The 24462-nt window shown below is 35.3% G+C and overlaps 1 protein-coding gene across 1 annotated transcript; it reads left to right on the top strand.

Moving 5' to 3' along the window:
• Positions 1 to 4343: 4343 nt before the first annotated feature.
• Positions 4344 to 23120, top strand: XKR9 (XK related 9). Its single transcript, XM_067711235.1, has 3 exons — positions 4344 to 4872; positions 16008 to 16228; positions 22424 to 23120. The coding sequence occupies exons 1-3, from the start codon at positions 4601 to 4603 to the stop codon at positions 23050 to 23052; spliced, it is 1122 nt and encodes a 373-aa protein (XP_067567336.1). The 5' UTR covers positions 4344 to 4600; the 3' UTR covers positions 23053 to 23120.
• Positions 23121 to 24462: the final 1342 nt, after the last annotated feature.

The following is a 24462-nucleotide window of genomic DNA, read 5'->3' as shown; positions in this document are numbered from 1 at the left end:
TTATTGCCCTTTGCTTTATTGTGCTTCTCAGATATTGTGGTTTTTACAAATTGGAGATTTTGGCAACCCTGCATTGAGCAAGTCGACCAGCACCATTTTTCGAACAGCATTTGCTCCCTTTGTGTCACTGTCACATTTTGGTAATTCCCGCAATATTTCAAACTTTTTCATTATTGTTATATTTGTTATATATGGTTATGGTGTTCTGTGATTAGTGATCTTTTACTCTTTTTTTTTAAAAAAATATTTATTTATTTATTTGGCTGCGCTGGGTCTTAGTTGTGGCACGTGGGATCTTTTAGTCGCGGCGTGCAAACTGTTAGTTGTGTTGTGGCATGTGGGATCCAGTTCCCCGACCAGGGATCGAACCCAGGTCCCTGCATTGGGAGCATGGGGTTTCACCCACTGGACCACCAGGGAAGTCCCAGTGAACTTTTACTCTTGCAAAAAGATTTTGACTCGCTGAAGGCTCAGATCATGGTTAGCATGTTTTAGCAATAAAGTATTTTTAAATTAATGTATACACATTTTTTTAGACACAGTGCACACTTAATGCACAGGCTTTTAGACAGAATTGCACACTTAATAGACTACAGTATAGTGTAAACATAACTTTTATATGCAACCAAAAAATGTGTGTGGCTCACTTATTGCGATATTTGCTATATTGTGGTGGTCTGGAATCAAACCCGCAATATCTCCAAGGTGTGCCTGTATATTGAAATCAGTTTACTCATTAGAGATAACTCACCTAAATACCAACATCTCTAAGCCTCAGTTCCATGATCTGTAAAATGGGACCAATGATACCCTTCTTATAGAAATTTGTGAGAATTAAATAAAATAAAGTTTGTAAAACACTTCACACATAGTAAATACTCAGCAGTGGTAGCTACTATTCTTACTATCTATTCTTCCACTATATATGGCAATATTTTTTTTCCTAGATGGTAAAGCTTAGGAAAGTACGTTTTTTTAAATGATGTTAAAACAGGACTTGGGTACACATTAAACACATCCAATATAACCATGTTAAGGCATCTGCCAATGTTCTGTGGAATTTTGTTCCACATGCTCAAAATCTAGTACATTAGACTTCCGAACTCACTATTCCTTCCACCTGGCAATCTTTTTCATATGACAGCCACATGGCTAATTTCATTACTCAAATGCCACCTTCTTAGTGAGACCTGCTCTGACCATTCTAATTAAAATTGCAACCTGTGGTGCACCCGCCTCTACTCCAACTCCTTAACATTGCTCTGTTCTTTCTATAGTGCTTATCACCTTCTAATATGATACCTAATTTACTTATTATTTTTATCGTTGATTGACTATCTTTCTCTGCTAGGATGTAAGTTCCATAATGGCAGGGATTTTTGTCTCTTTTGTCACATGATCTATCTCAAGAGCTTAAAATAGCACATGGTAGGTTTAAGTAAATATTCAGTTAAACAGAACCTTTTGATTAAATCTCATTCTCCTAAGCTCCATGCTTATACTGGGCATGATGTCTTTCATTTTAAGATTAGAAACTTATTGCAGGGAAATTCGTGGCCTGCTAGATTGGAAATACTCAGATTTTAAAATTATTTTTCCATCCTGTTTGGCCACGACATTCTTGACAGGAAAAGTAGTGATAATGAGCTTTCGTTTTTTTCTGTAAGAAGAGTGAAATATCTTTTAATATTATTCTGAAGACTTGTAAACAAAATACTTAAAAGTGCTAAAATGACAAGAACGCTGTTAAGTATTAGGTTGTGTTTTTTTTAAAGTAACACTTTCTCCTCCTAGTTTTTAAAGTAATAAATGTTCTTTATAGAACACAGGGTGTTAGTCTACTCAGGCTGCCTTAAGAGAATACACCAGACTGGGTGGCTTACATGACAGAAATTAATTTTTCTCACAGTTCTGGAGACTGGAAGTCCAGCCTCGAGGTGCCAGCAAGACTGGTTTCTGGTGAGGCCTCTTTCTTTGGGTTGCAGATGGCTCCTTTCTTGCTGTGTCCTTTCTTATAAGGACACCAGTCCTATTGGATTAGGGACCCATTCTTGTGACTTCTTTGAACCTTATTACCTCCGTAAAGACCTATCTCTAGATACAGTCACATTGAGGGTTAGCACTTCAACATATGACTTTTGGGGGGGGAAACTATTTAGCCCATAAATATAGAAAAGAATGAAAAAGAAAAAAATCATCTATAATACCATTAATTCCCCAGATAAAATCACTGCTAACATGTTTTGTATTTCTTCAGTCATATTTCCTTTGCATTTTCAAAGCTTTGAGATTATAACATAGTATTTTTTCACTTAACATTCTTTAAAATGAAGTCAAAGATTGCAAATGCAGATGCTTACAGATGTCAGGCAGACAGGCAAGATAATAATGATAACTAACATTTATTAAGCCCTGACTATGCCAGGTACTTTTCTAGAGGTTTGTATGTATTATATATATTATCTTTCTTAACCTTCACAGTAACACTCTGTGGTATATACCATTATTATCTCCATATTTCAGAGGAAGAAAATAAGACAAAGGGAGGTAAAGGAGCATATTTAAGGCCACACAGCTATTAGGTAGGTGAATTGGCATTGAGACCCAGCTGTTGAAATGACTGAAGTGTGGTGGCTGGCTACTGTGGTGAACTTGAGAGAGCCTATGCCATTAGGGGGGTACCTACTGCTGATGAAGGAATGATAGTCTACTGTAGCAGATCTTTGAGTTTTTCAGTAGCAGGGAAAATTCTAGATTCTTGTATGAAATGTTAGCAATTAATTAGGGACTTCCCTGGCGGTCCAGTGCTTAGGACTCTGCGATTCCACTGCAGGGGGCATGGGTTCGATCCCTGGCTGCACAGCATGGCCAAAAAAAAAAAAAAAAGGACAGTTAAAGAAACCACTGTTGAGTCACACAAATCTCATCTGCAGGTTGCTTTCAGCTTACGTTTATAAAATAGGGTTCACAGTAGTAATATCTACCTCCTAAGTTTGATGTAAGAATTAAATGAGGACAGTTTATGTACAGCATTTAGCTCAATGCCTGGCACATAGTGGTAAGTAAATGTTAGCTATTATTAGTAGAATAAATACTTTCTCCAGTCATCAAAATTCTTTATAAATATCATTTACTATATTTTTATTTTAAGAAATTATATAATACCTTAGTACATGTCTGTTGTAAAAAACTCAAACAATATGAAAGAATATTTAAAGGATTAAAATTGCATTTGCTTCCTACTCCCAACTCCTTTCTCCTCTCCATGTATAAGTAGGAAGCATATATTACAATATGCTATATTTATCCTTTTGGTACTTGCTTTTTTCACTTAATGTGTCTTTAGATCTTCCAAAGTAGGTTATACAAAGCTACTTCATTCTTTTTAAAGGTTGCATGGTGTATTCTTTAGTATGGATGTACCATAATTTATTGAATTAGGCTTCTCAATTGTCATTTGGGTTGTTTTCAATTTTTTGCTATTTTAAAAAAGGTTCTGCGAAGAGCACATATCTTTGTGCACATCTGTAAGCATTTCCCTATGCTTGATTCTTAGATGGAATTGCTGTATCAAAGCATATTAAGAATTTTCGGGACTTCCCTGGTGGCGCAGTGGTTAAGAATCCGCCTGCCAATGCAGGGGATATGGGTTTGAGCCCTGGTCCAGGAAGATCCCACATGCCGCGGAGCAACTAAGCCCGTGTGTCACAACTACTGAGCCTGTGCCCTAGAGCCCGCGTGCCACAACTACTGAAGCCCATGTGCCTAGAGCCCGTGCTCCACAACAAGAGAAGCCACCGCAATGAGAAGCCCATGCACTGCAACGGAGAGTAGCCCCCGCTCGCTGCAACTAGAGAAAGCCCCGCGCAGCAACGAAGACCCAATGCAGCCAAAACTAACTAACTAAATAAATAAATTTTTAAAAATGCTTTAAAAAAAGCATATTAAGAATTTTCACAGCTACTGTACCTTTGTTAAATATATTTTTAGTAGCTTTGTAATATTCCATTTTATGACTCTACCATTATTTATTAACTCCTTTTGTTGACACATTTAGATGATTTCCAGGTTTTTGCCACTATAAATGGTGCTGTGGTAAATGTCTTTGTGAGCAGGTTATGTGTTTTAAAAGGTAAGTAGTCTGAGAGGAAGTTGTCAACTATTAAGTATATCTCTGACACTTTACTTTCCCAAAGCTATATATTATAAAAAGTATATTTAGTGGTAATATATTATTTTTAGAAAAAGTAGGACTTTGATAAAATCATGGCCTAGGGTTTTTAATACTATACTCAAGATTTTTAGCATCTTTTATGATGTTTCATTTTAGGTGTTGTCAGCTGTAATGAAGAACACTGTGAGACAGAAGATTGAATAAAGCCTTGTAACAACTGGATTAGAGGTTTAGAAAAGAAAGTTAAAATTAGTCACTTTGGTTTTAGTGTTCCAATTTCATAATATTTATTCTTTCTTTTAAATAGATTTAGGGAGTAGAAATTAAAATTCAGTGCTACACGAAAGGATGCACTAATATTTGTTCTTTTTTTTTCTTTTTGTATGAGAGAAGGAGGTAGATAACCAAGAGATATAGTGATTCATAATGAAATATACTAAGTTAAATTTTATGATGTCGGTTCTTGGCATTATAATCTATGTAACTGATTTAATTGTGGACATCTGGGTGTCTGTCAGATTTTTCTATGAGGGACAGCATGTTTTCAGTATTTTAACAGTAAGTTTTATGCTCTTTGGAACACTTGTGGTCCAGTGTTTTAGTTATTCTTGGTTCAAGGACGATTTAAAGGAATCAGGACAAGAAAGTCAGCATTGTTTTCTTCTACTTCATTGCTTGCAAGGAGGAGTTTTTACAAGGTGAGCATATACTTTTGATCATTAACACTATTATTCTTTTTTTCAGACAGAAGCTACCTTTCTGTATCTGGGTAGTCAGATGTACAAAGGTTCCCTATTTGCATGTAGCACAAGGGTTATTTGCTTCTCACTAGCAGTACTTGTGTGAGTCATTGAACTCTCAGAATTTTCCAGGTTCATTAACATAATATTTTAATTTACCTAATTAAGTTACTTTTTCTAATATGTTATCACTTTTTTATGAGAAGGAAAAGGACTCATTTCTATGTCTTTTGAATCTTTTCTCATCTATTTTATATTTTAAGACTGATTATGTAAATATAGCCTTTCACTTGCAACTCTGATAGAGCACTTAATTTTTTAAGTTAATTGTACCATTGATTTAATGAAGTGAAATTTTTACTGCAATAACGCAGTAACCATGTGGTTAGCTTGGTACAGAATCATCCACAGAACTAAAAACAACCTTAAGAATCATGTTGTTTAAAGCCTGTTTTCTGGTTAAAGAAAATAGAATCTAAATAAGCCCTGAGAATTCTGTGATTTTCCATATACCTAATTTCATATGACCTTTTCTTCATTATCTTAAGAGATTTAATTCTGTTCAAAGCGATATATATATTAAAAGTAAAGAGAAGAATTAAAGACAGATATAAAATCATTGTTTTTCGTAGTAAATTTTATCTGTATAAACAGTTGAATTGAAGCCTAGCTTCAATGGCAACATGGTAATTCAGCTTTTGAAAATGGACATTTACAATGTATAAATGTAAAATTGCAGCTTATAGCTGTTGTCACTTTTTAATGTTATAATTGACCTTGCATGGTGTGAAATAAAAGTTTAAACACTGGTGTAAAAAAAAATAAAGACATATTAAGAGGATAACGTATTATTTTGCTACAGTTAGGTTTTGAAGTTGGGCCATTTTTTTTTTTTTTTTTTTGTGTGGTACGCGGGCCTCTCACTGTTGTGGCCTCTCCCGTTGCGGAGCACAGGCTCCGGACGCGCAGCTCAGTGGCCATGGCTCATGGGCCCAGCCGCTCTGCGGCATGTGGGATCTTCCCAGACCAGGGCACAAACCCGTGTCCCCTGCATCGGCAGGCGGACTCTCAACCACTGAGCCACCAGGGAAGCCCTGAAGTTGGGCCATTTTAATAGCCATCTTTCCTGAGAAAGATTTTAGTGGCAGTAGAATTCTAGATGAATAGTTATTTTCTCTCTGTATATTATATTCTCTCATCTTTTTGTTTCCATTGTCACTATTGAAGAGTTAAATGTCAATCTTACTGTTGCTCTTTAAAAGTATTTTGTCTTCTTTTTTTCCCTCTGGCTGCTCTTATGATTTTTCTCTTTATCTTTGGGTTTCTAAAGTTTATGATATATCCAGGTATATATTTACTTTTATTTCTCCTGCTGGGGATTTGCTGGTTCTCTTGATACTATAGATTATTATCTTCCATGAATTCTGCACAATTCTCAGCCATTATCTTTTCTAACATTTTCTTTACCATATTTCTGTCTCTTTTCCTTCTGGGACTCCAAACAAATTTAAGGTAGACCTTCTTGCTGTATCTAACATGACTGTTACATGTTAGATTGTTGATTTGAGATTTTTCTTGTTTCCTGAGGTAAGCTTGTATCACTATAAACTTACCTCATAGAACTGCTTTTGCTGTGTTCCACAGATCATTGTGTTCTCATGTTTATTTGTCTCCAGGTATTTTTTGTTCCTCTTTGATTTTGTCAGTGATCCATTGATTTGTTTAGTAGCATATTGTTTTTGTTTTTTGCATTCTTTTCTCATAGTTGATTTCTAGTCTCATGCCATTGTGGTCAGAACAGATGCTTGATATAATTTCAATATTCGTAAATTTATTGAGACTTGTTTTGTGGCTTGTCATGTGATCTATCCTGGAGAATGTTCCATGTGCACTTGAAAAGAATGTATATCTTGCTGCTTTTGGATGGCATGTTCTATATATAATCTGTTAAGTCCATCAGGTTTAATGTCATTTAAGCCCAGTGTTTCCTTACTGATTTTCTGTCTGGATCTTATGTCTCTCCACTGATGTAAGTGGGTTGTTAAAGTCTCCTACTAGTGTTGTGTTACTGTCAATTTCTCTCTTTATGTTTGTTAATATTTGCTTTATGTACTTAGGTGCTCCTATGTTGGGTACATATGTATACCCATATTGTTATATCTTCTTCTTTGATTGATCCCCATATCATTATGTAAGTCCTTTTTTGCCTCTTGTTACAGTCTTTGTTTTAAAGTCTATCTTGTCTGATATACGTATTGCTACCCCAGCTTTCTTATGATTTACATTTGCATGGAATACCTTTTCCTATACTCTCTCTTTCAGTCTGTATGTCTTTAGATCTGAAGTGAGTCTCGTGTAGGCAGCATATATACAGGTCTTGTTTTTGTGTCCTTTCAGTCAGTCTATGTCTTTTGACTGGAGCATTCAGTCCATTTACATTTAAAGTAATTATTGTTAGATATGTCTTATTGCCATTTTGTTAACTGTTTTGGGGTTGTTTTGTAGTTCTTTTTGGCTTCTTTCTTCTTCTTTTGCTCTCTTCCCTTGTGATTTGATGACTATCTTTAGTGTTATGTTTGGGTTTCTTTCTCTTCTTTTGTGTATATATCTATTATAGATGTTTGGTTAGTTATTACCATGAGGTTCATGTATAACAATCTGAAAATTATACTGACAAGTGATTATTTTAAGGTGATGATGGTTTAAGTTCAAACACTTTCTAACAACCATGCATTTTTGCTTCCTACCACCCATGTTTACTGTTTTGACATCATATTTTACATCTTTCTGTTTTGTGTATCCCTTAACTACTTATTGTGACTATAGATGATTTTACTACTTTTATCTTTTAACCTTCCTACTAGCTTTATGAGTGGTTGATCTACTACCTTTACTGTATATTTGCCTTTACCAATGAGATTTTTCCTTTCATAATTTTCATATTTCTAGTTGTGGTCTCTTTTCCTTAGAGAAGTTCCTTTAACGTTTCTTGTAAAGCTGGTTTAGTGGTTCTGAACTCTTTTAGCTTTTGCTTGTCTGTAAAACTTTATATTTCTCCTTCAAATCTGAATGATATCCTTGCTGGGTAGAGTATTCTTGCTTGTAGGTTTTTTCCTTTCATCATTTTGACTGTATGGTGCCACTCCCTCTGGCCTGCAAAATTTCTATGGAAAAGTCAGCTGATAGTCTTATGGGAGTTCCCTTGTACATACAGAGATTCTTCATTCTTACTGATTTCTTTGCTTAGGAGTTAGGGATGTGGGGACAAGTAGGTAGCCATTTGGAAAAAAATATGTGACTTATAACTGGACCTTCACACAAAGTTCAGGGTTAGCCCATGCTCTAACATGGCACGTGATCTTGAAAAGAGTTTAGCCTGTTCTGTGATGAAGGTGAAATCTTTAGAAGTATATTGATAGAAACATAGAGATGAGTACAGTATTGGGAGAGTTTTAAAATGTTGTAGTTTATGTCTTCAGCTTCCCAGTCTTTGATATGACAGAACATGTGCTCTAACTCCTCCTAACCAGAAGAAAATCTGAAAGGATAAACTGGCAGAGTTTTGTTTCTGGAGTAGCACTAGGCACCCCACCCCTCCCCAGCCCCCAACACTAAATCCCAAACCACAAGGACAAGAAAATAGCTTTTTCCCCTGTTTGCCATTCAAATGGACAGACCACAGATTGTAGAAATTGACCAGAATGGAAGTAAGAGGAAGCAATAGCCAGTATATGCAGCATAAGAACAGTAACGGTTTTGATTCACTTTAGAGTTGGGATAATTTCAGATTGCATGTTATGGACTATACATCTAGGTAAAATACCAGACACCAGGATAAATTTCAAATGAATCAAATATTTAATGTAAAAATACTTATATTATAAGAAAACATGGGAAAATTCCTTTATAGCCTTGAAATAGGGAAAGCCTTTCTAACCATAACTTAAAATCCCTAAGCTATAAAAATTATAGATTTGATAATAAAAAATGCATGCTAATTAAAAAAAGCAAAAATCTCCCAAACAAACAAAAGCAAAGCAAAAAGGAAAACAGCTTTAACAGGAGAAAATATTTGCAATTTTGAATAGAAAAAGGGCTAGTCTTTTAGTATTTAAAGAGCTTCTGAAGTCAAAAAGAAAAAGGTCATCCACCCAATTGAAACATGGGAAAACAGTGAGGATAGTTCAGAGAAGAGGAAATGCAAATGGCTCTTAAGTTGTCTGAAGGATGCTAAGCCTTGTTTATAATTTTAAAATTGCCAATTAAAACTTCGCTGAGATATTCTTCACCTACCAGACTTGCAAAAATCCAAATGATAATACGCTCTCTTGGTAAGGCATGGGAAAACAGGTATTCTCATACTTTGTTGATGGGAGTATGGATTGGTTATGGGAGTATGGATTGCCCACCATCCCTGTGGAAGGCAGTTTGACCATATTTCAAATACACATACATACCTTTAGGCCAGAGGTTCCTCTTCTGGGAATTTATCGTACTTGCAGACATGTAAAATGACATATGCACAGCTTTTCAATTGTAGTATTCTTTGTAACAGCAAAATATTAGAAACAATTGAAATGTCTGTTGGTAGAGTTTATGGTATACCTATGCAATGGCACACTACATAGCTATTACAAAGAATGATAAAGTACTTTATGTACTGAAATGGAAAGATCTCCAATATGTACTTTTAAGTGAAAAGACAAGGTGCATACAGCAGATATGATATGCTACAGTCTGTGTAAAACAAAGTGGTGAAAAGGCATATATACTTATGCTTGCTTGTATATGCATAAAGAAACTCTAGAAGGGTACACATGAAAGTAGTAACTGAATTCTCATGGTCATAGGGGAGGGTGAAAACTGGGTAGTTAGGTCATAGGAGTGGCATGGAGTTTTTTCAGCGAATAACTTTTTAAAAAATTTTTGAATTATTTGAATATTTTGCCTATTCAAACAAAAGAAGAAGAAAAGGAAAAATTGAATTAGGTTTGCTATTAGTGATAAACAGATACTTGATAAACAGACACTTCCCTCTTTTTGTTTTTCTTTTTCTTTGTATTTTCTTAGTGCAGGAAGTGGCAGAATACTGAGATGAATAGTGAGAAATGAGCAAAAATTAAAACGTAATTAATTTAAAACATAAGTTCATAAAAATGGGAAAATTATCCAAGGGTCTGTCTAAACTAAGTATGGAAAAACCTGAGATTTACTGAACTACAGATTCACTTCCCTACAGAATAGATAAATTGAGTTTGTGTTGGTAGATGAAAGACAAGGAATGTCAACATGAATTATTTATTAGGTGTAAGTGCCTGTTGCTACTAAGTATGTTCTCACTGCTCAGGGGTCTGTGGAGTAGAACATTTCATTTTCCAGAATATAAATTAGATGACACTTCTGTATTTCCATTTTATGTACTATTTGTGATAAAACCTTTCTCCTTGCCAAAGGAGACTTTTCCTTTGATGGGTATATGAAAGGCATTTGTATTATTTAAAATATGGAAGTTATTGTTGCTCTTTTAAAATAACTGGTAAAAAAAGTTCAAATCGTGTGAAAGAAAGTACAATGGAGATGAGTCTCCTTCCTTCCGCAGGTCCCTGGGCTCTTTATGGAGTTTCTTAAATGGGCATTAAATAGTTGAACATTTTTTCTTACCTATTCTTCTATTTAAAATGCTTTAGAGAGAGGTCATCTGGTAATGTTCAAATTTCCTAGGGTGCAATATTTATGAAACTTGAGGATCTGGGCCCTTTACTTAAATCTCTAAATATTTGAGGATTTTCCGAGGTATCTTATTGTTGTTGATTTCTCATTAAATATTGTTTTGATCAGACAACATAATTTGTGTGATTATAGTCTTTTTACATTTATTGGCTTGTTTTATGGCCCAACATATAGTCTAACTTGGTGAATATTCCATGTGCATTTGAAAAGAATTTGTAAATTGCTCTTGTTGAGTGTAGTGTTCTATAAATGTATAAATTAGGGCAATATGTATCAACATATTATTAAACATATTATTATAAAACATATTATTAAACATATTATTAAAATCTGCTATATTCTTACTGATTTTTTTCTTTTGGCCTACCTTTTCTTTCAATTACTGAGAGATGACTGTTAAAACACTCTAATATTGTGGACTTATCTTTTTCTCCTTGTACTTTGAAAATTTTTGCTTCGTGTATCTTCAAATGCTATTATCAGGTACATTCAGATGTCTTCTTGAAAAATTGATTCTTATATCATTATGACATGACTCTTTATCTCTGTTAATACTCCTTGATTTGAAATGTATTTTGTCTGGGATACTAATATAGCCATACTAACTATTTTTTTGTGATTTCCTTTCAAACTATTTGTGTCTTTTTTGTTTTTTAATTTTATTTTATTATTTATTTTTGGCTGCGTTGGGTCTTTGTTGCTGCGCGCAGGCTTTCTCTAGTTGCGGTAAGTGGGGGCTACTCTTTGTTGCAGTGCGCGGGCTCCTCATTGCTGTGGCTTGTCTTTGTTGTGGAGCATGGGCTCTAGGTGCGTGAGCTTCAGTAGTTGTGGCATGTGGGCTCAGTAGTTGCAGCTCTCAGGCTCTAAAGTGTAGTCTCAGTAGTTGTGGCACATGGGCTTAGTTGCTCCGCGGCATGTGGGATCTTCCGCTACCAGGCCTTGAACCCGTGGCCCTTGCATTGTCAGGCAGGTTCTTAACTACTGCGCCACCAGGGAAGTCCCTCAAACTATCCGTGTCTTTATGTTTAAAGAGAGTCTCTTCCAAATCATATAGAGTTGAATCTTGATTTTTTTATCCAGTTTGACAATCTTTTATTGAAACTTTCAATCCATTTACATTTCATATATTACTGTAATTATTGATATAGTTGTCTTCTGGGCCTACATATTGTTTTATTTTTTCTGTTTGGGTTCGTTGAGCTTTATGTTGTTTTTGATCAAATTTGGAAAATATTTTTCGCCAGTATGTTGTCAAGTTTTTTTTTTTCCTGCCCCATTCTCTCTCTCTGTTTCTTTTGGGACTTCAATTACACCTTTGTTATTGAGGTTCTGTTAATTTTTTTCATTAATTTTTTCTCTCTGTGTTTTGTTTGCTAATTTCAATATCTGGGTCATCTGTGGGTGTGTTCTTATTAACTGATACGTTTCTATTAACTGATTATGCTCTTTAGCATAAGTTACATTTTCCTCTAAATTTGCATATCATTTAATTTTTTATTGTGTAGTGGACATTGTGATTGATACCTTGTAGAGACTCTGGTTTCTGTTATCTTCTGTTGAAGAGAAAGCAGGTAGTTAAATTATTGGCAAATTACCTTGACGTGATACAGAGGCTTGGTTTAGGCTTTGCTAGGGAAGGTCTATTTTGCTTTTGTTCTTAGTCCTAGGGGAAGTCTTACAGACCTGAAGTATGGTTTTTACTCCTAACTTATCACCCTTTTGGCGTTTCAATGGGATGCTTGAAGTATTTACCAAGCCCCTCCAGTTTGGTGGAACTTAAACTCCAGACTCTTCCCTGTGGTAGACAGCTGCCAAAATCTCTGCTCATTCTTGCCATTTTTCCTCAGTTCCTTGGAGCCTCACCCTAGCTATACATAGTAAGGGGTTGGCCAAGGATTTAAGGAGGGTATATGCAGATTTGGGAAGTTTTTTACTCTGTGGCTCCCTCTTTTCTAGGATCCCTCTTAATTTCTAACCACTCTGGCAGATTCAACCTTAGTTCTCTCACTCTTTGAGCCAGTAATAATTCGACTTTGTGCTTGAGCTGTATCTACTTTTTGCCATTTGGACTGTGGGATGCTGGTAGAGGAAAAGCCAGATAAATGCATCTCATGCAGTATGGTTCCCTTCTTTCAAGGGTTAAGTGCCCTCATCCTTCTTCCTACTTTTGGTTGCTCTTTAGTGCCTTGTTTTCTTTAATATTTTGTCTGTAATTTATCATTGTCATCAGTAGGAAGGTGAGCTTGATACAAGGGAATTTCTCATCACTGGAAGCTGTTTCCTCTTTATCTCAAATAAAAGAATACATTGTGATAAAATATGCTAAGAAAGCTCCTTCTGTTTCTTTTTCTTTGGCCTCTTCATCATTTCTCCCATAAAACTGAAACAATATCCTATTGATTAAAAAATTATATTCATACTCCCCTTCTCATGAAATTATCCTCAGATAAGCAGAACTTTGCATAGGTTTGCTATTAATTGCTACAAAATTGGAAAATATTCCTCTCTAAAGTCACTGGAAATATTAATGTGCACATCTGTAAACAGCTCCATCTTTTTGTTGTTGTTGTTGTTGTTTGTTTAACAGGCACTGATATACCACTTAACATGTGCCAGTTACTGGTCTAAACATTTTACATGTATTAACTCCTTTAATCCTCATATCAACCCAATGAGGTAGATATGATGATTACCCCTTTTTCAGATGAGGAAACTGAGGCATCACTAGGAAGTGATGGAGCAAGGATTTGAATCCAAGCATCCTGGCTTTTTAAGAGTCTGTACACTTAATCACTGTGCTCTGCTGGCTTTCTCACTCTATGCTGTCTGTACTGATTTTGTTCTAGGTATGTACTTGTTAATATTTGTGAATTTTTCAAGTTTTTCAATTAGCAGTATCTATCCTCCTGCTTTAAAAGGATAGATACCTTTAAGAACATACTGTATTACATATCAGTCTTAATAATATACATACAGGAACTCCCTATTGTGCCAGATACCCAGAAAAGGCTCAAACATAAATTCACTTATAAATCTCACCTATAAATCCTAGACAGTGTTAATCATTTTTTTTCCTATACTTTTACAACATAGTATTTACATTTCTGTTGAGTGGTTATTTCTTCTGCCTTGTATTGCAGCTAGCAGTTTATAGGCTTGACCTTCCTATTAGGTTGTAAGGTCATTGAAAGTGGAGGTCATGTCTTCATCATTTTTGTAGACATTCTACCCTGGCATCTAGTCCACATTGAATATAATGGACCATGTTATTCTAAAACTGTGATGGTAAAAAATATACTTTTATTTGCTAGGTGAAGAATCTTTGCATATCCATATATGTATACATCTTGTTTAAAATGAGAATATCTTATATTTGTGTTTTACTTTCAACTTTCCAAAGTCCTTTCATATCTACTGTCTCTTTATCTTTATGGAAAGATTGTCATGAGCTCTCATTTATTCATTCATTCAGTAAATATTTTCTTAGAGCGGCTATGTACCGGTACTATTTTAGTTTCTCAGGATATAGCAGTGAACAAAACAAAGTCCCGGCTTTCATGCAGATTTCATTCTTGTGAGAAGGTACAGATAAGCAAAAATGTGTCAAGTGATGATAAAGAAAAATGATGTAGGATAAAGAGATAGAATGCGATGGATGGTGTGATCTGGAAAGACCTCTGTGAGGAACTGGTATTTGAATAGAGACCTGAATGAAGTTAAGGAGTAAACTTGCAAAATCTCTGGGGTTTAGGAGAGTTCCAGGAAGAGGGAGTAGCAAAGACAAAGGCCTTTAACTTGGGAAAAACAGTAAGAAAGGTACACTGAAATTGTGGGAGAAATGAGAGGGAAAGGCAGATTATGGAGGGCCTTGTAAAATGGCGTAAAGACTTTGTGTTTTATTCTAAGTATGATGGAAATCATTGGAACATTTCGAGTGGAGGGGTAACATCTAAATTATGGTTAACAGGTTCAATCTAGATGCTGTGTAGAGAATAGGATGTATAGGAAGCAGGAGTAGAATCAGAGAGACCAATTATGAGACTATCAAAGTAATCCAGGCCAGAAATATTGGCTGCTGAAACTAGGATGGAGGCAGTGGAAGTGATAAGATGTGTTTAGATCTGGATATATTTGAAGTTAGAGCTAAGAACCAACAGAACCTGCTGAGGAAGTTTTATAGGGTATGAGAAAAGAAAGAAGTTGGAAATTATTCCCACATTTTTGGTCTGAGCAACATGGTGCATGTTAGTGCCATTTACTGAAATGGGAAACATTGACAGAAGGAGCAAGTTGAAACAGGATATATATCACTGCCCTCATTTTATATATGGGGAAACTGAGGTGTAGATAAAGAGTTTTGATAAGCTTTGGGCTAGAATCCTGGTTGTCTTATTGCTAGCCTCAGATATTTTTGAAATAAGTGTTTCAGTTATTTTTGTTATTAATTTTACTTGGATGATGATAAGTCATGTTCATTTAAAAATTCTTTGTAAAGAAGAGCCTGAGCAAGGATGTTTTAGGAGTCTTTGAAATTTTATGTTTTCCAGGGTGGTAATGGTCACAGAGCCTAGCACCTTGTAGATTATGGAGTACAGCTGACCCTTGAACAACATGGGTTTGAGCTGTGTGGGTCCACTTATATGCAGATTTTTTTCAGTAGTAAAGACTACAGTACTACACGATCTGAGGTTGGTTGAATCCACGGATGTGGAACTGAGGATACAAAGGGCCAGCTATCAATTATGTGTAGATTTTTTGACTGCACAGAGGGTTGACATCCCTAACTCCACGTGTTCAAGGGTCAACAGTAATTATTTGCTAGATTAAACTGAAAGAAGATTCAATCTCATCTTCAACCTTGACATTATCATAAGGGCATGTATTTGTCTTTTAGTTAAGATAAATTGCATGAAGTGGAAATTGCAGTTTGTCTTTCAGAAAATAGTGGTTAAGACTAGGAATGATAAGATATAGGTTTGGACTTTAGGTCTGCCCCTTACTCTCTGCGTAACTTTCAGCAAATCACTCTACTGTTCTCAGCCTAACTTTTCCTGTCTGTGATTTGGGAATAATACCTACTCATCTCTCATAATAACTGTGAAGATGAAAGAAGATCATGTATGCTTAACAGTGCTAGCACACACTGGCACATCAGACATGCAATAAAAATTGTGGAGTCTTAAACCTCAATAAAGCTACAATGAAATATTTACATAGTTGAGAGAAATTTGTAGTAGAGAAAGTTTGTGGGAAAATTCTATTCTTAAACACATGTTGCTTTTTTTCCAAAATTATTATGTAAATTAACACACATGTTATAAAGAATCTATTACTGAAGATAAATATTCATGTTTACTTTACAGGTATTGGTTTGCCTTGAAAAAGGGTTATCATGTGGCTTTCAAGTACACCAGCAAAACGGATAACTTCGTGGAAGAACAAATCGATCCTCATAAAGAAGTTATAGATAGGGTGACAGATTTGAGCATGCTCAGGCTATTTGAGACCTACCTGGAAGGCTGCCCACAACTTGCTCTTCAGCTCTACATCCTTCTGGAACATGGTCAAGAAAATTTCACTCAGTGTAGGTCTTTCTTAATAGCCTGTCTTAGATGGATGCCACTGATATTTTATGTCAACTGTGTAACTCTTTGGCAGGTTTTAGAATTATTTTTATTGTTTTTCTTTTTAGAATTATGTATTTTTTTTTGAAAAAGAAGTACATGGTTCAAAGGTACTTTGAGGTATATAAAGGTATACTGTCTCCCTCTCCCTTCTTCCTTTCCCTTCCTTTGTCTGCCCAGAAAACAAACTATTTTTTTTGAACATTTTTTATTTATTTTTATTTTTTAATAGATCTTTATTGGAGTATAATTGCTTCACAATACTGTGTTAGTTTCTGTTGCACAACAAAGTGAATCAGCCATATGCATACACATGTCCCCATATCCCCTCCCTCTTGAGCCTCCCTCCCATCCTCCCTATCCCACCCCCTGTAGGTCATCGCAAAGCACCCAGCCGATCTCCCTGTGTTATGCTGCTGCTTCCCACCAGCCAACTATTTTACATTCAGTAGTAAAACAAACTATTATTGTCAGCTTTCTGATGATTCTTTCAGAAAAAAAAATGTAAAAGCCTATCTTTCTCTTTCCTTCTCTCTCTCTCTCTCTTTTTTTTATAGAAATGGTAGCATAAAAGCCATCTTTGTTTTTTGCACTTAACATATCTTGGAGATCTAAACATATCAGTACAGAAAAAGCACCCTCATTTATTTTTCTTATCAGCATAGTATTACAAATTATGGATGTATCATGAATTATTTAACAGGCTCCCTTTTTATGTTAATTTAGGTTGTTTCTAATATTTTACTGTTGCAAAAAAGCTGCAGTGAATAGTCTTATGCATGCATTCTTTTGCATGTGTGAAGTTTAGCCATAGGGTAAATTCCCAGAATCGCAATCATTGGGTGAAAGTGCAAGTGCTACAAAACTAATGAAAGTTTTACGTTGCTCTTTTATAGCAGATTTCCTCATTAGGGTTAAATGTACATTTTTAAAGGACAATTTGGTATTTCCATTAAGAAAATCTTTTAATAGGTGTTTAATTTGAGATGTTAAAAGAACTATTTATTTGCTAAAAATAGTCCCAGTTTTCATTAGTGACTAGGATTCCATGCAGACTTGGATTCACCTCAGAGTAACAGATTGTCCTCTCCCCTGGAGTTCCCTCTATGCTAGACTCACCTGTGAGAACACTTCATTTCCCCAAACAGTTTTCTTGGTCCCAGTTTCCCACAAACCTCTAGATTGTAGTCCCTTCTAATATTTTTACCTTTACTTTGATTGTTAGTGCACCACTGAAATGAACCTACTGTGTATGAGACCTCTTTTTCCTTGTGATGCAAAGAATTTGTGGGTTGGGATTTATTAGTCCCTGAAGCTAAAGTTCAGCATATAGAGTTTACAACCTGTATAATGGTAGATCTACTGATGTTAACTGTGGCTGCTTCTGTGTGGTGGGATTGTGAATGATTTTATCTATTTCATCTTCCTTATACTTTTCTGAATTTCCAAATTTTCTACAGTAACCATGTATTGTTTTGATAATCAGGAAGAATAATTCAAAATGTAAAAAAAAATCAGTTTATATATAGAACTACTTCAGAAGACTGAACAAATTCTTTTATCTTTGTTCCTTCTGAAATCATGCTAAAGAGGAGAGTAACAAGTAAAAACAGTATAAACCCATAAGGACAAAGAGAATGCAGAGTAGAATAGCAGATTAGAAATGTCAACAAATATTTAGGAGATGGAAAGCAGTTAGAAAACTTGGGTTATTCAAATCAGTTCCACCACCACTAAAAGGCTAGATAATTTGAATCAACTCTCCCCCTGAAATTATCTCAAACAATTGGTTAAGTATTTTCAAAAGTCTTCATAAAAGCTTAAAACAATCTGATACAACAGGCAAAAATATGCATGAAAGTGGGAATGCAGCAGGGTTGAGTAGGACTGTGAAGGCTTTATACCCTGAGGGTTTTTACTGAACCTTATAAACAAGCAGATTCAGTTTTGATGGCTTCGCAGGGTGTGGAGGACTGGAGACAAAACTCAGGGTCTTCACAAGGGAGGGACATCTGGTAGAAAATTCTAATCCGTAAAACTGGCACTCCAAAAGTCACCCTCCTCAGGGTAAAAGTGAAGTTACCTACCTCTAAATGAAACTTGACTGCATAAACAGAAATAATACTATGTGGCTAAGAAAAAGATAGAATGAAGACAAGCAGTAGCATGAAAGTCAGGTGGAAGATGGATGGAGTTAAACTGTTTTAAATTCCTTGTATAGTTCAGGAGAAAGGTAAAGCAAAAGTGGATCCACGTGTAAAACAAAAACAATTAGAGAGACCCGATTTTTGAAAAGAAGAATGTAATATTAGGAAAACAGAATTATGTTAGTGTGCTTGGGCTGCTGTAACAGAATACTATAGACTGGGCAGCTTAACCAACAGAAATATATTTTCTTACAGTTCTGGAGACTAGAAATCCAAAATCAAGGTGCCAGTAGGGTTGGTTTCTCGTGAGGACTCTCTTTGGGTTGCAGATGGCCACCTTCTTGCTGTGTCCTCACATGTCTTTCCTCTGTGTATGGAGAGAAAGAGAGATCTCTGGTATCTCTTTCTATTCTTACAAGGATACCGGTCCTATTAGATTTGGGCCTCACCTTTACGAACTTGCTTAACCTTAATTGTCTCCCTAAAGGCCCTATCTCAAAGTATAGTCACATTGGGGGTTAGGGCTTTAACATATGAATTTTGGAAGAATACAGTTCAATTCATAAAAGAAATGAAAGTAAGCATTTTTTTTAAAAATAAAATAAAGAACAGTAAATTACAGGGATAAGAAAGCTGACCAATACCACAAATTTCACAAGAGAAAGAAAAGTAAGATATTTTTATTATTTTAATACTCTTTTATCTAATTTTTTTGGCTGTGTACTCTGATTGGGTTTTGATTTGATAATGATTTTATGATATAATTTCCACAGAGAGAAAAGAAAAATTCAATCATTTTTTCTAGCATAGTTAATAGAAATTAGGTTTTTGTTTATTTTTAATTTAGAGAAGTTTCAACTTCACAAAGTATTGATAATATTATAAGTATATTTTTTGATTGTTGTCACATTTGGGGACAACTCTACCAATGTCTTCAATAATGTGGTATAAGATCAGAGTATATCAAGATTTTTTTTGATGAAGTAACTAATTTTAAATACTGTTTGAATTGACAACACTTGTTTATTGTCAATGTCTCCTTTAGTGTATAGTGGGAGTCTTGTTTTCTTTACTGGTGTCAATAATGTCAAATCAGAAGAAATTAATAAGAATCTGTATAGATGTGATTGGGCAAGGTCATTTCATATCGGGAGAAACGCATAAGCAAAGGCGTGGTTTGGCAAAGACAAGGAATTCCTTTTGGATAGAGTATAGTGTACAGATTAGATTAGCAAAATGAGGAGAAAAAATATTGGAAACAGGTAGGTAAGTGGGAAATGGGAAATAACGTCAAACTAATAGTGCCAACTGGATGAGGATAGACCATCATGCCTTAAAATTAAGGAATCAAAGGCCTGTTGACAGCAAGATAGTGAAGTGTTAAGATCAGGCAAACTACTTGAGAATCCTAGATCTGTTACTTACTAATCAGAATTATTCAAGCAAATCTTGTAAACATATCCCCCTAAACCTAATCTATTCTCAACTCAATTTCCCTTTAGCCAGATCCCCAAAATGACCACAGCTTGCTTCAATGCACCTAGGGAAAATGTGAGAGAGGAAAAGTAAGAGACAGGGAATTTTAGCAACTGCAATGAAAATACCTTATTTTTCCAACTTTTATAAAATATATATGACAAAGTGAACACATTGCCAGGGCTTTGCCAGGCTTGGAAGGAGTCTGGACAAGTGTAGGTCCCTGAAATTTAAGCTTCACTACCTTCATGATAAATCTACCTGTGAGGTAAAAATACTGATTAACTTTAAACTTTGATATGTTTAATATGCATGTTGTGATTTCTAGGGAAGTCATCAAAGAATAAAAGCAGCGTATCTCTGAAGGATGTGGGTTACTAGATTGAAAGGTTGATAAAAACGGCCCATACCAAGCCCATCATTATAACATTTCAGAGACGCAAAGATGAAGATAAGATTCTAGAAGATTTGAGAGAAAATAAAGATCATTTAAGGATAGGGAAATTGAATGACTTTAAAATTCTTAACCATAACACTTGAGATTAGAATTTAATAGATCAATGACTTCAAAGTTTCAATGGAAAACATTTTTAAACTTTGAATTCTATTTCTGTTGAAACTGTGTATCAAACATGAGGGTAGAATAAAGACATTTTGAAACATACATGGTCTCAAAAGTTTAGCTTAGGTACAACTTTTCTCAGGAATGTCTGGAGAATGCTTGATCAAACCATGAGAACGAAGCAAGAAGGAAATATTGGAACAGGAAACAGGAAGTCAGCCCTGAAGAGAGGTGAAGGGAAGTTCTGGGAAGACAGGAAGCAAACCTTGACAGCAGCCACCTTTAAGCAGAAGGATCATATTATTAAAAAACAAAAACAAAAAAACCCTAATAGATGTATATAGGGGAGTTTAATTAATTAATTTGAAGAATTTGCTGAGAAATACTGATGAGTCATGAAAAACTAAGCAAAGTAAGTAACAATGAAAAGTTTTAAAAGAAAGGAAATATGATCAGAATGTAGTACTTGGCTGAGCAGTCAAAGAGGCTGTACTTATGTAGTCATAATAAGGTAAACACTGGATATTGATTTTACCAAAAATTGTGATGTTACTCTTTTGGGTAGAAGGAGAGAGAGGAAAATGGAAGGAGGGTGTGTATATATGTGTGCATGTGCAAAAATTTCCCCTTCTCACGTAGGAAATTAATAATCAGAGTCTAAAGTAGATAAGAAATAGCACAGTATGTGTTTTATTTAGAAATATGGCAATACATGTCAGAAGTAAAGGTAGAAGAGTTGATAGTAATTTTTTCTGAGGGTCATGGCTAAGAGGTGAGAAGGGGTAGAGCAGTCTACTGCTATTTTCTTATAAGTTCTTTAGCACTTACCAACTTTTAAAAACAATGTATATGTACTGGTTTGGTAGAAATTAAAACCAATTATAAAAAAGATATCACAGGGAAATTTAGGGGAAAGTGATGTTTTAATTCAAATATTTTTGAATTAAAGAAGAAAGAAAAGAAGCCCAACTAATTGTGCAGTTCAGAGTGGTATATGCTAAAACCAGGAGAGTTGACAAAGACATTTATAATCGTCTTCACTAGAGGATCTATCTTAAGTCTGCCTTCCTATCCTAATATATAGCCCTCCAGTGAGGCTGAATGGGAATGATGAGCATTCTCTATTTTACTCCAAATTATTTCCTTCTAATTCACTAATATCTTTGCTTTCAGTTTTATAAGTCCCCAGCTTTGAGTTCACATCCTTCTACTCTACCATCTTGAGCTAATCTCAGTCTCCAGCTTTGAGAGTGGGGCTAATGACATGCCTTTCCAAAGTAGTAATGAACTTACTTTTCTGTTATTTGTTGGGGAAAAAATGGGATAAAGGTGCTAAGCCTACAGAAATTTGTAAGTTTTAGATCATGTTTGTTCATTTGATCCATCATCTTAAAGATATGGGAAATTGAGCTGTTGATACCTCATACTTACATTAAATTTTCTGTTTAACCTCTCTCCCTTCCTTTCTTCCTGCCCTCTTCTCTCTCATGATGTCATTTCCTAGTGAATTAGGTATATGCCCAAGGTCAAAGCCAAAAAGACTGGAAAAGCTAGGACTATAACTGTAGTCTCTTAGAGAACTTCCAGAGTATGCAGTTTCCATTGTACCAGTTGCTCAATAAAATTTGTCCAGTGAATTTATTCACCATCTTATAAAGCAGTCTAATGTAGTGGTTAAGCACACCAACTTTGGAATCAGGCAAATTTCAGTTCAAATCTCATCTCTCTGAAACTTGGTGGCTGTGTGACTTGGGTCAAGAAATGTATATATATTCTCTAAGCATTAATTCCCTCATATGTAATATAGGAATATTAATATCTATTTCAAAGGATTAAATGAGATGAGTATATAAAGAACCTGATGTGTTTATGGGTGTGTATATACAGATGAAGCATGTATGGCATATAGTAATTTAATATTGCTATTATTATTCCTATAACTATATCTTAAAAAAATTTTTGTTTTGTAGATGCAGCCATCATGGTCTCTTGCTGTGCTATTTCTTGGTCGACTGTTGATTATCAAGTAGCTTTAAGAAAATCCTTACCTGATAAAAACCTCCTTAATGGACCCTGTCCTAAACTCGTATATCTCTTTTACAAGTTGTTTACATTATTATCTTGGATGTTGAGTGTTGTGCTTCTTTTGTTCTTAAATGTTAAGATTGCTTTATTCCTGTTGTTATTTCTTTGGTTTTTAGGTATATTGTGGGCATTTAAAGAACAAACTGATTTTTGTGCTTCCATAGGTATGGAATTCATATACAGGATTGTTGTTGGATTCATTCTTGTCTTTACATTTTTTAATATTAAGGGACAGAATACCAAATGTCCAATGTCTTGTTATTATATTGTAAGGGTATTGGCCACATTGGGGATATTGATTGTGTTCTGGTCTTACCCACTCTCTATTTTTAATTCAGACTATTTTATACCTGTCAGCATCACTATAGCTCTTACTCTTCTCCTTGGAATTATTTTTCTTATTGTTTATTACGGGACTTTACACCCAAACAGAAGTGAAGAAACAAAACTGGATGAAGCTGATGGAAAACCAGTTCAAAGAGATTGTAGAATGAAGTATTTCCTAATGGCATAAGGTATTCACTTAAGAGATATGTTTTCTTATTTTTTGTTTCATTGGTTAGTAAAGAAAAAGTTTGTGTATATGTGTGTTATGTCTTATTTTTGCCTTCTCTAATTTGAGGGCAGTTCTAGTACATTAATTATGTATGTTAGAGAGTATAATAATGTTCTTATTATCTAAGTTAATTTCTCACTTGGTTTTGAAGATCTTGGGTACTTAGATATATTTGCCTATGGCCTGGTAGAGTTGCCATCTTGAGCCTGAACTGAAAGAAATGGTCTCATTCCCATAATTAGAAGGCTGGAATTGAACTTCCCTCCAACTTTTCCCTCATTGTTTCTGAGCTAAAACTGATGTACTCGTAGTGGGGAAATAAAAGGAAGAGAAGAGCAGGATACTCATTCTTCTTTCCTCTATTTTCTTGATTCAGTGAATATATTTTGAGTTGGGGACAGATTGAGTAGAGGAAAAGGGAAAGGAGGGAAGAGGAAGAAAAAACAGAAAATTGACCGTTTTAACCCATCTTAACCATTTATTTATTTATTTATTTTTTGCGGTACGCGTGCCTCCCACCGCCGCGGCCCGTTTGGCTGCGGAGCACAGGCTCCGGACGCGCAGGCTCAGCGGCCATGGCTCACGGGCTCAGCCGCGGCGCGGCACGTGGGATCCTCCCAGACCGGGGCACGAACCCGTGTCCCCTGCATCGGCAGGCGGACTCTCAACCACTGCGCCACCAGGGAAGCCCTCCTTCTTTTTAAAGGATGGATAATATTCCATTGTATATATATATGCCACATTTTCTTTCTTTATCCATCATTGGGTTGCTTCCACCTCTTGGCTTTTGTGAATAATGCTATAATGAACATGGATTTGCAAATGTTTCTCCAACAACCTGCATTCAGCTCTTTGGGATATATACCCAGAAGTGGGATTGGTGGATCATATGGTTTTCCTATTTTTAATCCTTTGAGGAATCTCCATACCGTTTTAGTATAATGTCTGCACCATTTTACAATCCCACTAACAGTGCACAAAGATGACAATTTCTCCACATCCTCACCATCACTTATTTTCTGTTGTTGTTTTTTGTTTTTGTGGCGATAGTGGCTATCCTAATGGGTATGAAGTGATACCTCATTGTAGTTTTGAATTGCATTTTTCTAATTATTAGTGATATTGAGCAACTTTTCATATACCTGTTAGCCATTTGTGTATCTTCCTTGGGGAAATGTCTATATTTGATAAGGGGTTAATATCCAGAATATAGAAATAACTGCAACTCAACAACAAAACACCCAAAAACTTGACTAAAAAATGGGGAAACCACTTGAAGTAACCAAATCATATTTAAATAGTTTTATGTATTATTCCTTCTAGTAAGAACTAAATTTTGGTCCTAGGAGTAATACGTAAACCAGTTAT

The sequence above is a fragment of the Pseudorca crassidens genome, chromosome 17 (assembly GCF_039906515.1).
Source record: "Pseudorca crassidens isolate mPseCra1 chromosome 17, mPseCra1.hap1, whole genome shotgun sequence".
NCBI classification, from domain to species: Eukaryota; Metazoa; Chordata; class Mammalia; order Artiodactyla; family Delphinidae; genus Pseudorca; species Pseudorca crassidens.
Note: the sequence above shows the minus strand (reverse complement) of the source record. Positions and strands in the feature narration are given on the sequence as shown.